Here is a 13,612-nt window from a genome sequence, read left to right as displayed (position 1 = left end):
AGTACCTGAGCTCCTCAGAGACAGTTAACTCCACGTCCTCCACAGCTGCCCTGCAGTATGGACAGTACATCTGTGCTGGCACCAGCCACAGGCTGATGCACTTGTGGCAGAACACGTGGTTGCAGGGCAGGCAGATGGGGTCCTTTGGCTCTCCCAGGCAGATGGGACACGGCTCCAGACCATGCCTGGAATCCAGAAACAGCAATGAGCACAGCTGCTTCCATGCTGCCTCCCCAAAAGCCTTGAACAAGACATTCAGCTGCAGCTAGACCAAGAGCTGGCTCACTGCTCAGCTCAGGGTGCAGAACCAAACACTGCTCTTCCCTTGGCTTACACTGTACCCAGCACTGCCACAACACAGTGTGCTGGCAACACAGGCAATGTCCCTGCTGGCCCCTGCAGCCTGCCCCAGTGTCAGTACCTGTAGAGCCTGCTGCTGACCTCGTCCTTGCACTGGCACAGCACTGTCAGCACTGCAACAAAGGTTGGATGAGATTTCATGTCTGAATTGTGCTGGAAACACTGCAGAGGGAAAGGACAGAGCCCAGTGACTCAGCTGCAACACCTGAGAGCAGAATTCCCATGATAGCAGAAGAGGGAAGAGGTGAAATGGCAGCTTTGCTCACCTTGGCAAGAAGCAAAGTGTATTTTCTCACCAAACCCTCGAATTCCGGCATGACGGCGTGGATGCCCAACAGGACGTGTTCCACAAAGAGTGCCATGGCAAACACACGGCTCCAGCACACCCTGGGGGGAACAGCAGGCTGGCACCTCAGCAGGAATGGCAACCAGGGCAGCCAGGGACTCACTGCTGCTCCTGCACTTCTCACTTGCTTTGCCCTTTGGCTTTCCAGAGGGGCTTTTGTCAAGGACAGAACATTCCAGCACTTCACCCAGGGGGCTCCAGGGCCTGGCCTGGAGGCAGCACTGCAGCAGGACCAGCACCACTGCACACACCTTCTCACACCTCTAAATTCTATCTCAAAATTTTTTTAAAATACCAATCACAATTAGCTGCACTTTCTTCACTTCAAATAAACGAGGTCTGTGAGAAACTGGGGTAGTGCTCTGGGCTTTTTTCCAAAACACAAGATGCAGTGAAATTCCCCATCTCTTGAGTCCTTATGCACAGAGGATGAAGTGGGGAGACACTGCTGGTTAACAGGAACCTGAGGAGAGTTTTAAATAACCCCTGAACCCAGATGGAATGCACCAGATGATACTGCCAAATTTAGAGAGAGAATCTGCAGGAGATGAGGGGAAAAAAATGTGGTTCTTGCTGCTTGGTATGTAATTGAGCCCAGCAAGAACCTGGAAAGGTTTGCAAAGCCTGAGAAAAGCAGCACCAGAACAGCTTCAGGCTGCTCCAATGTCCCAGAGCAGCACCAGGCAAAGAGCAGGGCTGTGAGCAGAGCTGGGTGCCTACCTGAGCTCCCTCAGCAGCTGATGGCAGCGGCTGTCCCTGCGCTGGGCACCCTCCTCTTTGCACAGAAATTCAATGGGCATGTGGAGGTTCTTCACTCTCTGCAGCCAGCGCTCAGGGGAGGCCGTCTGCACCAGCTTCTCCAGCTCCTCAGCACACACCATGGCAGCCAGCACGTCCAGAACCTGCACACACACAGGGCCAGGGGTAACAATAACTCAGAATTCCTCATGGACCTTGGGCTCTCAGTCTGGTTTGCTACAGCATGTGCTGCACTGAATAATGTCATACTTGATTACTTTAAGCTCTGCAATTCTCATGTTTGTGGCTTGGCTTGTTAGCTTGTCCTATTAACTAATGCAAAAGCAGGGCAAACTATTTAAAAACCTGCTTGTAGCAGTAAGAACACAGCACATCATTCCCAATTCTGAGGAACCCCAGCCTGTGCTTCCCCCCCTGCTGTCACTGAAATCCGAGGGAGACTGAAGACAGTGCAGACAGAGCTCCCTGCCAGGGCTGAGGCAGTGACTCTACCATCTCAGAGCAGGGAATTCTGCATCCTTGCTGGTTCAGGAGGTAGCCAGTCACACGGGGGTACACAGCCAGGATCCTGGAGAAGTTCTGCAGGCGGCTCTTGAACTGGTTGTGTGCCAGGTGGGCCCAGGGCAGGGAGGGCACCAGCTCCTTCCTCCAGGGGGACTCTGCCACCCACTCCTCAATGCAGGACATGAATGCCACACGCAGACACTGCAGGGGTGGGACAAAGGTGAGAAAGTACTTTTATAATTCATTTTGTACTGGAAATCCTGGCAAAATTCCCTGAAAGATGAGAATCACTTTCCTATAAAGACAGCCTTAAATGTGTCAATGTATGCAGGTGCTGCCTTTCTGAGTAACCCCAGTGTCCAGTGGTCTGCTCTGGGGTTCTCCTGCTGCTGAGCTGTCCCAGAGGGAGTTTTCCCCAAGGCAGGAATGATTCAGGACAACACATTCACAGGTATTCACTCTTCTCCCCAAAGAATCCAAAGAATTTCCAGCCCCTGACCTGCAGCTCCTTCTGGGAGGACACACCGATGGTCAAGACAATAAAGTCTGTGATGTAGCACTCGAAGAGCATCTGCCTTTCTTCCTCAGTCAGAGTAGAGATGAATTTTCCCAGGGCAGTTTTCTGGAAGTATTCCACAAACTTCTCAGCATGGCCTGGAAAATGAAGACACAGAGAAAAGCTGGATGTTGGGAGGAAGCTGGCTTTGACACAGCATCTATCCTAGAGACACTGACACCTCATTAATCACTGATGCATCCAGCACTCCCCTCATCCAGGGCACTGAGCAGGGACTCAGGCCAGGCCTTGTCAGCCCAGCACCGTGTTGTATTTTTGGAATTTCACCTTGTCATTAACTCTTGGCTGCCCCACAGCACTTGGAATGCAAGGGCACAGAACAGGTGAGGAAGATGAATGGTGAGAGGCACAAAGAAAAGCTGCCTGCACAGAACTCTGCTGGCTCACAGGAGCACAGAGGGAATGAAGGTGACTCCAGTGACAGGAGGAGCACAGCAGTGACAAACCAGAGCTCAAAGGGCAGTGGATGGAGATACTGAAGCCAGGCTCTCACCTTCAGTGTTCTGGATGTACTGAGCCTCCAACCACATCTCTTCCAGGTACTCCTTTATCCTCCAGCTGAAGGGCATCTCATTCCCAGCATCAGCAGACACTGTCATGTTGTTCTGCACCACGATTATCTCTGGCTGAGGGCTGGGGGGTTAACAGGTCATTAATGCACAGGGCTTTTGTCTGGGAAGCATAGTGCAGACAACAGAGGCAGAGGCTGCAGAAAGCAACTGAGCCCTAGGAGGGAGGGGAAGGATCTGCAGGACTCTGAGGAGAACAGGCTGAACTGTGAGCAGTGCCTGCTGCCCTCCTGGAGCAGCCAACAAACACCCCTCTGCCTGGGGGGGGTAGAGCCAGTGCTGGCTGCTCCCAGTGCTGCCAGCCCAGCCCAGCCCTCCTGCTGCTCCCCCAGGCTCACCTGTTGTTCCCCACACCAGGAGGGACACTCAGGAATTTGGAGTCACTGAAGATGAACATCCACAGCTTTGTCACCCACTTTGCTCCTGGCCTGGCCAGCAGCTCCAGATTGCCATTCCTGTCTATGACAGCAACCAGGAGAGCCAGGAAGGGAGTGACCACCTTCTGCACTCGCTTCCACAGGGTGTGCCTTTGGGGAGAGAGATGGAGAAACCCAGAGGGAATGTCAGCAAAACAAGAGGTGCCTGCCCTGAATAACTGCTGGCATTTGCATGTGACAGAATCCTAGTGCTGCCTTTATGGGAAAGAATACCACACCAACAAAAAACCCCTGCACTCCTCTCACTCCTGGCTCACCTGTAATGACACTGTTCCACTCAAGCACCTGGGCATCCCTGTCCCAGTACAGCCCCTTCAGCTCTAACTCACCCTTCCCCAGGAGAGGCTAAAATTGCCTTCAGAGAGTTTCCAGCACAGCCTGGAGACTGACACAGCAAATGTTCACACAAATTACACACAGCTGCTGTCTCTGCTGCTCAGGTGCCACCTGCAGACCCTTCCTGGGAGGCTGCAGGTGACAAGGCAGTGCTGCTGTCCTCACCTGAAGGTACCTGCCTCCTGCAGAGCACTGAGGTTGGAAGCCTCCCGAAGCACCCAGTTTTTTGGGTGAAGGGAATTTTCTTCTTGCTTCTTCAACAGGCTGGAGAGTCGAGCCTTGGCTATGTTCAGGAAAGAGGCTACAAAACAGCAGGGAACTTGTGTTCTCTTGTATTAGCTTGGACCCAAATATCCCACCAAGCACAGCGTTTGACAGTTGTTTCAATAATTGGCCAAGTGGGGAAAAAACCAGCCAGCACAGCCAGAAAAAAAAAGCCACTAAAACAGCAGAAAAGCCTTACATCCACCCACCCACTGCAGCACGGACACACATTCTTGGGAGAGCCCCCTTGCCTGCACCACAGCAAGGACCTCTGCATCCCCAGTGAGCTGACTGTTCTTGTGGTCCCAGATGCCCAGGGCCTCCCTGCAGCACACACCTTTCAGCTCATCCTCTTTGGAGAGGAGGCCAAGCAGAATCTCAATTCTCCTCCTGCTCCGGCTCAGGTCGTTCTGGTCCCGCAGCATGCCCACGGCACTCTGCACACAGCTCCTCAGCAGCACCGTGGTGTCCAGGATCTCCCCCTGCCCAGGGACACCAGGTCATTCCCCTGGAGAGACCCTCTTGTCCCCAGCACACTCCCTTTAAAGCTTTACAGTGCTCCTCCAGGGCCTGCTGCTTGGTATCCCTGTTCCCAGCTCCCCTCAGCTCAGGCTGCAATTCTCAGCTCTTTTGCTGTCAAGAACATGATGCAGCTTCTGTGGCCCCTTCAAACTGGCCTGTGACACTGCATTTGTGCTGAGCTGAGATTCCTGCAGGGGAAAGACTCAGCAGTTTGAGGAAAGAAATGGAAATAATCAATGGGACCAGGGAAAATGTGCCCTTCCTAGAAATGCTCCATGTTCCTGGTGCTGGGCATGTCCAGCTGAGGCTGCCAGGGGCACATGGGGCAGTGTGAATGTGGCTGCAGCACAGCCAAGGCCTCAGCCAGCCCTGCTCCACCTCAGAGCACACAGCTGGAGTGAGGCTCAGGACCACAGCTCCCACTTCCAGGGGGAGAAAGGCAACAGAAACTCTTAGAGCTGATTTTTAAAAATCAGAAGAATGAAATGAGTGAGGAATTAGAGTCCTTAGAATGGCTGATTTCTTTAGTGATGCTGATTTTGACTGGGCAGTGGGGAGGAGAAGCTTGTATCTGATCAGTAACATTCATTATGCAAATATTGCTGATTGGTTTCAGGTGAAGGGGGATACAAAAGGTGGGCTGCACACACGGATGACAGAGCAGAGAGCCACGTGACAGCTGAGAGGCAAACAAATGTATTCTGAACTGACCTCCTGGTGCTCTGCTCCTGGCACTGATGTTTCAACCTCCATCATCTCCTCCTGCTGAGCTTCTCCACTGGCAGGCAGAGCTGCAGCTAAGGTGTAGAATTTTTATTAGAAAGCATCAGTGCACTCCTGCATCAATCAGATCAGAGTTTATTTTAGCAACTGCATCCCAGAGCAGCAGAACATCTGTCAGAGACCCATTAGCACCTGCATGAGTAGCTGAGATTCACCTCTCAAACACAGCCACAGCTGCTTGGGCTGTCAGGCTTCATGCAGCAAGAGCTGGAAGAAATGTGACACTGAGCTAATGCCTTAAGCTCTCCCTGACTCCTGTCAGGCAGTGTGGTGCAAGGAAAGAGAGTAAGAAAAAGCTGAGGGGAAAGAAAGATCCTTGTCAGTCTCTGCCATGCAGCATCTGCTGCCTCCTGTGCTGAGCAGTGCAAATGCCACATTTTTGTCAAAAAGAAAAGGGAAAAATACCAAATTAACTTGCTTGATGACCTAAAGTCGTAGTAATGAATTAAATACAAGTTGGGAGCCATGTGGTGATCCCACCAAAACCAGGTGCTGAGCAGGGAAAGTCATCAGGTAAGTTGTGCCAGGCATCAGTTCCTGTAGTACCAAGTCTGGGACCACAGCTCCCCCTTTCCCCAGCACACAACTCACCTCTGGTTGCACCTGGATCCTGAGAGAACACCTGGCTGATGGTGAGGTTCTGCAGGGCTGTCAAGTCAGAGATCATGTCCTTGGACCTGCGGAGGTCGTCGATGTGCACCGACTGCCACAGCCCTAGGGGCACAGAGCAAGGAATCACTCCCAGCCTGCAGCTTGTTCTTCCAGAGGGGCTCCCTCAGAATTACCTGCCAGCCCCTGGGGTTACTTTCAGAGGTCACTAACTCGCACCCCTTGCTGTACAAGGGGAAAGCACAATGCCCTCAGAACCTGCTGCTGCTGCCTGACAGGTCCAAGGTTCTGGGGCTCTCAGAAGGCCCCAGACCCAGAGGAACCTTGCTGAACACATCAGCACCTGCTCCAGAGCCTCTGGAGGACAACACACTCACAGGGTTACCCTCGTGGCTGTGTGCTGCTCTCCAGCTGACAGCAGAGGGGACCTGTCTGTCAGCAGGCAAGGCAAGGTGCTCCCAGCCAGGACTGCCAGGTACTGCTCCCCTGGGCAGCTCTGTGGGGCAGGGAAGCAGCTCTGACAACCCACAGGACACACTGAGTCCAGCTCCTCAGCATTTGGAGGAACAGTGAGCAAGAGAAATGACTGCTTGAAGGCACAGATGGGCACACCCACCTCCATGGAATCCCACGTAGGATGTTCCTCCTTCCAGCCGGGAAAGCTTCATGATAAAGTAAACAAAGACAGAGACCTCCCCCAGGTCCACCTTGTTGATCTCATTGACAACGGTGTACCTGCAGCAAGGAGGAAATGCTGGTGGCAGAGCAAAGGCACACAGAGCCCCATGGCCACAGGTCTCTCCTCGGAGAGGACACGTGTCCTCTCCCAGAACAGACAGGTGACTCCCACTCCTTCCTCCCAGCTGTGCCCTGAATTATCCTGTGCCCCTCAGCTCTTCAGGAATTCTGCAGCCACTGGCCAGAATTCACACATCAAAGGGGATTATCAGCTCATTTCACCCAGCTTAGTTTACTTTGACTCAGGTTATGGATTATTTGAAATACAATCAGTGCATTTAGATTCATTCTGCTATAGAAGAAAGGACTGCACATTCCTGAGTGTGAGATCCCCAAACAGCACCAATAACCAAACACAGCAAGGAGAGGCCTGGCAGAACTGAACCCCTCCACACCCACTCACTTGGCTGAGGCAATGAGCTGGGCATTCTGAGAGCCATCTTCAAAGTCTGTCTGAATAATGAGGACTTTATTTCCTGAAGTGGAATCCAGGAAATCCCTGAAGAGTGAAAAGAGATTTAACAGAAGTCACCGAGTATAAAGACCAAACATTAAAGACGACAGAACCAGTCATTCCACATTAGCTTTGGCTGATACAGGAGGAAAGAGAAAACCACCAAACCCCATCTCATGTGATGGAGCTGACAAGGTTTGTCCCTTATCAGCAGATATCTGGGCAGAGCCAGCCCACTGCCAGCACAGCTCCCTTTTCCATATGTGCTACTCTGAACGCTCTGCCCACACACCCTGCACACAGCTGACAGCCCATTCCCAGCAGGAAAACACGGCCCAGCCTCACCGGATGCCCTTCAGGAAGGAGTACTCTGTGTCAAACTGCTGCAGGAACAGGATCTGGGGCCTCTGGGCCTTGCCCTGCACCTCCCTCTCCAGGCAGGCAGCGTCAGCACTGGTGAGCAGCCGTGAGAAGGTGGTGACCTGGAGAGAGAGGGGCAGCAATGCAGCACACCTGTGCTCACAGGGTGCCAGCCTGCTGCAGTGCCCCGCAGCCTGCTGGACAGCTGCACTGCCCCCTGGCCTGCTGCAGAGCTGCAGTGCCTCCCAGCCTGCTGCAGAGCCCCCCAGCCTGCTGGAGAGCTGCTGTGCCTCCCGGCCTGCTGCAGAGCTGCACTGCCCCTCTGGGCTACTGCAGAGCTGCATTGTGCCCCTGACTGCTGTAGAGCTGCACTGCACTGCCCCACCGGGCTGCTGCAGAGCTGCACCATGCCCCTGGCCTGCTGCAGAGCTGCACTGCCCCCCATGGCTGCTGCAGAGCTGCACTGCCCCCCTGGGCTGCTGCAGAGCTGCGCTGCGCCCCAAAACCAGCATTTATTTGCTGCCAGCTCTGCACACCCGGCACTGCAGCACACACAGGCGGTGCCACGCTGCAGCCCGGGCACACGGAGCTGAGCAGGGTCAGGAGGGTTGGGAACACCGCAGCCTCACCTCGGTGAAGGCAGTCTGGGGCCCGGCCTCTGCACGCACGTGGGCGCCCAGGAAGTCGGCGAAGGAGGTGTGCTGCTGCTGCCTGAAGTAGGTGTGGGCCAGGGAGTGCGCCATGAACAGCCCCACGGAGTTGCAGAGGCGGATGACGGCGTCGGGGGTGGCACAGTTGAGCAGGGCCAGCCGCGCCTGCTCGGTGACACGCGGCAGGAGCTCGGCGGGGGCGCAGGCCGGGCGCAGGCGCTGCGTGCCCTGCAGCACCAGCGAGGCGCAGGTGTCGGCGTGGTAGCCCACGAACACGTCTGCGGGGCGGTACCGCTGCTGGCTGATGAAGTGCTCCTCTGTGTTGACGGCCGTGAACTCCTGCACCCACCGCTCCAGCTCCTGCACGGCCTCCCTCTGGCCCCTGTCCAGCACGGTGCTGATGTCCAGGTAGTGCTTCTCCAGCCGGTTGATCAGCGGGATGGGGAAGTGCTTGTACACCACCTCCTTCTCCTCGATGACGATCAGACGGAACTTGGGGTGCACCCGGCACTTCACCCGGTGCGTGCCCAGCCCCAAATCCACGTACTTCTGCCCAGCCAGGTACACGTAGTACTGGTTGAGGGCATCGTAGAGGCTCTCGTAGAGGTTCTGCAAGTTGAGGAGCACAACCATCTGGCCAGTTTCCATGCAGACCTTCACTCGGTTGATGTTCCTGCATATCTGGGTGTATTCTTGGTCCTTAGGAAAACTGGAGCCAAAGATGATTTCTGGCTGCTGTCGGGCAGTGAAAAAAGCCTGCTGGAGGATCTGCAGCGCAGCATAGTTCTCAGTCAACACAAGCAGGTACCTGCAGTCCCCATCCTCAGCACTGCTGTAAATGTTCTGTCGGATCAGCTCTATCCTACTGATGTCATGAGCACGAATCTCCCCTTTTTGTATCAACTTGGAAGTGAATATTTCCAAGGCATTGACATCATCTTTGCCACCAAAGTTACGAAGAACCACTGCGGCGATGTCCTGAGGTGTGGGCTCACTTTTGGAACTCTTAGCTAAGGCAAAAAACATCTTTATGAGGCTGTAGTAGTCACGCAGGCCAAAGAACTCCCTGTCTTGGGCCTTGCAAATGTTTTCATATGCATCTGCAAAGTGATGGAAATACTGCTCGACCTTCTGCAGAGCCCCTCGTGCCGAGCAGCAAATGCCCTTTGCGCTCTCGATGAGCTCCTCTCTGCTGGGGTCCCCACGAGACACAAAGATGCCTCTATTCATCTTAGCAGGGTCCAAAGCCCAGTTGGAAATCCCAATGAAGCCAACCTTTTTGTGAGGAAGAGGGACATCGTCTATGCAGCCATCCTCCAAAAGTGGATGCAAAGTCTTCAACGGCATTTTAGGAGAGTCTTCTGCCAGCCCAATCTCATCCAAAACCACCACTGATACATACTCCTCCAAGTTCTTCCCTTCCTGGAATCGAGCACAGTGCTTGAAAGTGCCTATGATTCCCTCTGGAGTGGAGAGAGGGCTGCACTGAAAAGACACGAGATGGATCTGCTTCAGGTCCTTGAACAGATCAGAATGAGCTGCTTGGCCCTGCATAGCATCGGCTACGATGGTTTTTGCCAGGGATTTGGAGCTCCCAGGCTTCCCGACCAGAAAAAGAGGGATCTTCAGCTCAATACAGATGACCATCATGAAGACATTTTCCTTCAAGGCCAAGTTCCTTGCTATGGTATCCCGGAGTGGCACTCCACTCAGGAATAAGTCCTGCATCAGGGTGATTTCTTCCAAAATCTTTTTCTGGGTATCGTAAGGCTTTGGGAGGACCTGGCTGATGGCAGTCCTGTACGGCTCCTTCCTTTCCAGGGACGCGTGGTAGCAGACCCCGACCGCCAGCACCAAGGACCAGATGACACCGTTTCTGTCACCGCCGCCCTTGGGAGCTTTCCTCTCAGCCAGGTACTTCTCCAGCTCCCTCAGCAGCAGGTGGCTGTGCCTGCAAAACCACTTGAACACCTCCATGCAGCGCTCCACATCCCGCAGGCTGACGAAGCTGCACTCATCGTCCCTCTGCCTCATGTACTGCTGGGAGGCAAAGAGCACCTCTGTGATCATCCTCACCTCGTCCTTGGCCATGGGCAGCTGCTCCGCCACGCGCTGCACGATCTGCTGGATGTACATCTTCTCCGTGCAGTTGTTGAGCTGCCCGAAGTCCCACACCAGGGGGATCATGCTGGGCGGGAGCGCGTGCACGCGGTACACGAGCTGCCTCAGCGGGATGGATCCCAGCTTCTCCCGGGTGTCGTCGGCCTTCACCCGGTAGCCCAGCCCAGCCAGCTCCAGGCGTTGGATCATCCTGTCTGTGTGCTTCCGGTAGGGATTGCAGGCTGCAATGATCCGCAGGCCAGAGCCAGAGGCCAAAGGCTGCCCCTGCACCGTGCGGTCACACAGAACCTCCTTGATGCTGCTCACAGCCTCTGTTGTGTTGGCTTCGTCAAAAAAGAGAACGGTGTCCAACCCGTGCTGCTCCTTGTTGGATTTAGCCAGGGCTTCTGCTTCCCTGATCCTGGCGTAGATCATCTCTGCAGTGGTACCTCCATGAACCTTGACGAGCTTCATGTTCTCCACCTCGACAAAGCTTCTGCGTAACTGGCACAGGAACTTCACCAGCCTGGTTTTCCCACAGCCTGTTTCTCCCATGATGACCACCGGGATGTTGCAGCGGAATCGCATCTCGATGGCCAAGATTTTCAGCATGTTGTCTGTGGTGAGCTCATATGTCTCATCGGGGTCAAACACCCAGGGGAGCCCCAGCACCATGCAGAGCCTCTCGAGCTTCTCCTCGCGGGGCAGCTGATCGAAGGGCACGTTGAAGGGAACCCTCTGCAGTAACAAGCCCCGGTAGAGCTGGGCAGTCATGATGTCCTTCTTGATGACATTCCCGTTCAGAGGATTGATGGCATCAATGCGATTCCCGTTCTGCTGGAAGTGGAAACCAATGAATGTCATGGACACACGATCCTCATTGAAAAACAGGTAGGGATGAGGCTCTGACTCCCACTTCTTCCTGATGCGGAAAGGAAGGAGATCTTCCTCGGCGACGTTCTCCAGGTGGGAGGATCGTCTTCCTGAACTCTGGTCAGAAATGCTCAGGGAGGGCGTCGCAAAATCCCGCGCCATTAAAATCATGAAGCCAACCACAAAGTTCTTGAAGCCATTCAAAGTGTCTTGGACAAAGTCAGGGTTGCAGAAGACAGAGGCTTCGCAGTCTCTCAGCTGAATGTTGAGGAACCAGGTGAAGTTGCGGAGCTCTGCCCAGGAGGGATCCACGACCCCGCAGTGCAGGAGGAAGAGCTGCAGGCATTCTGCAGGGCTGCCTTCCACCGAGAGCGCCTCGTACCAGAACGTGTCCAGGTCACAGCCCCGGTCAAACCTCTTCAGGTACTGGAAGGGTCTCTGGAAAGCCTCACTGCAAAACTCCTCCTTGTCCATTCCCACATCCCCAGAACTGTTGCCAAGTGTCTCCATTTCTAGCACTTCTTTGGGAGACTTGCACGTTATTTTAGGGAACACATCCAAGAAGTGATACTTCTGGCTCACTGACATCTGGAGAAAAAGAAAATAAAAGGTCATCTCAGAGCTCACTCTTCATCAGCTTATTTAATCTGTTCTTAACAGTCTCCTTGCCTAAAACCACAGAACTGAGGAACAGGGGCCAGCCTTTTCTCTGTGCATCCCTTCTTCCACTTAAAATGCACCAAGGAATCCTATTCCCTCCTACATTTTCCTTCCAGGAACATGAGTCTGGCATCACCTCCAGCCCCTTCTCCGGGCTACTTCAAAGAAAACTAAACCCAAGAAACTGCTGGTATTTATTCCAGTCACTTTTACATTCTATTCTTACAGCTGCATATAAATATTTCCCTATTTTCAAACATGCAAATTAACACAAGGGAGATTATATTTTGCATTTTTATGTTTCCTATAAATGTTACAGTGGGGGCAGTGAGGCTTGGACTAATGTGCCTTCAGAAATCATCAACCCAAGGACACCAGGCAGGCCTAATTTGCTGCTGGTGTTAGTGACACTTTGTACAACACCAGGGACATTAGTTTGTTATGGGATACAGCACACCCCCAATGAAACAGGGAACTCCTGTGCTGTGTTTACAGTTACAGTCTCTACAACTCACCACAGCTATGTACAAAGTGACTGAGAAATTGCCAGAAAAGGAGCATTGCTGGTACATACAGGTCTGGCTGCTGTCTTTGGCACTGGGGACCCCTCCAGGATTTCAATGATGTACAGATGACACTTCTGCCGTAGCCACATGTTGCCATTATTATCTGTCAGGTACTGCAAAACCAACAGCTTGAAGAGAAACTCTGGAATTCCACGCTGCACCTACCACAAGAAGAGAGAGCAAGGCACTTCCTCTTTATTTACCCATCACAACTGCACAGAAGCACAGAACAGTTGTGGGTGGGAAGACTCTCTGCTCAAAGCAGGCCCAGCTAGACCAGGCTTCCCAGGGCCACATTCAGTCAGGTTTTTAATGTCTCCAAGGTGGAGACTCTACAGTTTCTCTGGGCAACTGCTCCAGAGTTCAATCACACAGAGTTTATGGTATTTGTGTTACTTACACAATAATGAGAGAACACACGCTAGGGAAATGGCTGGTTGAGAAACAAGAGCTTTAAAGAAAGCTCCTGCAAGGGTCTACACAGGACTTGTGGGACAAGGCAGCTGTGGGAGGGAGGGATGTACTCACTGAGGAGGTGATATCAAAATGGAATATCATGGGCTTTGTCTGGTGTTCTCTCTTCAGAAAAGGCAGGAGAGATTTTAGCACTTTATCTTCATCCACTTCTGGTTCAATCAGTCTGATGGTTTTCAGAAGTTCTGTGCAGTCAGGCTGCTCTTCTTGCAGTCTCTCATGCAGCCTCTTCACATACAGAGATTTCCCTGTTATTAAAAACATTCACAAGAATTAAAGCAATCAATATGAGATATATCACATTAAGACCATAATCGACAGAAGGAAATAAAATGCTTAACTATCCTATGCCCTAAAACCACTGGAGCTTCCTAAAAGGCATTCCAGAAGAAAGTCTAAATCTGGTTTGAGTAGCTGGAGCCTGGAATCCCACACAGTGCTCTTGTTATCCACATGGTTTGTTTTCCATCCACTGCCTGAGAGAAGCTTTACTCTTTATTAGGACTTGAATCTATTCTATTTTGTGCTTGTTTCTAAAGTCAAACCAGGGGACAAGGTGACTTCCAGCTTTCACCTCCCTGCACTGACCAGTCTGCATTGCTCTTTTTGACCAAGATACTTAAATTGTGGACACAAAAGCTGGCAAGGTGAACCCCACCCTGGTTTTGAGC

The 13,612-nt window shown here is 52.9% G+C and overlaps 1 protein-coding gene across 4 annotated transcripts in view; it reads right to left on the bottom strand.

The window, feature by feature from the left end:
• The window catches only part of RNF213 (ring finger protein 213), a 45,466-nt gene that overhangs the window by 12,849 nt on the left and 19,005 nt on the right, over nucleotides 1-13,612 (bottom strand). For all 4 annotated transcript variants that reach the window (XM_064395892.1, XM_064395896.1, XM_064395893.1 and 1 more), the window contains exons 25-42: nucleotides 12,996-13,189; nucleotides 12,476-12,628; nucleotides 8,248-11,829; nucleotides 7,604-7,740; nucleotides 7,208-7,303; nucleotides 6,683-6,801; nucleotides 6,049-6,171; nucleotides 5,386-5,471; nucleotides 4,490-4,634; nucleotides 4,054-4,189; nucleotides 3,454-3,642; nucleotides 3,040-3,179; nucleotides 2,469-2,623; nucleotides 1,958-2,170; nucleotides 1,427-1,608; nucleotides 627-747; nucleotides 422-522; nucleotides 6-185 (exon numbers count right to left, since the gene is read on the bottom strand). In XM_064395892.1, coding sequence (XP_064251962.1) covers nucleotides 6-185; nucleotides 422-522; nucleotides 627-747; nucleotides 1,427-1,608; nucleotides 1,958-2,170; nucleotides 2,469-2,623; nucleotides 3,040-3,179; nucleotides 3,454-3,642; nucleotides 4,054-4,189; nucleotides 4,490-4,634; nucleotides 5,386-5,471; nucleotides 6,049-6,171; nucleotides 6,683-6,801; nucleotides 7,208-7,303; nucleotides 7,604-7,740; nucleotides 8,248-11,829; nucleotides 12,476-12,628; nucleotides 12,996-13,189 — 6,052 coding nt within the window. The remainder of the gene's footprint in view (nucleotides 1-5; nucleotides 186-421; nucleotides 523-626; nucleotides 748-1,426; nucleotides 1,609-1,957; nucleotides 2,171-2,468; nucleotides 2,624-3,039; nucleotides 3,180-3,453; nucleotides 3,643-4,053; nucleotides 4,190-4,489; nucleotides 4,635-5,385; nucleotides 5,472-6,048; nucleotides 6,172-6,682; nucleotides 6,802-7,207; nucleotides 7,304-7,603; nucleotides 7,741-8,247; nucleotides 11,830-12,475; nucleotides 12,629-12,995; nucleotides 13,190-13,612) is intronic.

Source organism: Passer domesticus, chromosome 20, assembly GCF_036417665.1.
Source record: "Passer domesticus isolate bPasDom1 chromosome 20, bPasDom1.hap1, whole genome shotgun sequence".
Lineage (NCBI taxonomy): Eukaryota > Metazoa > Chordata > Aves > Passeriformes > Passeridae > Passer > Passer domesticus.
The sequence above is the reverse complement of the archived record's forward strand: the minus strand, read 5'-3'. Positions and strand labels throughout refer to the sequence as shown.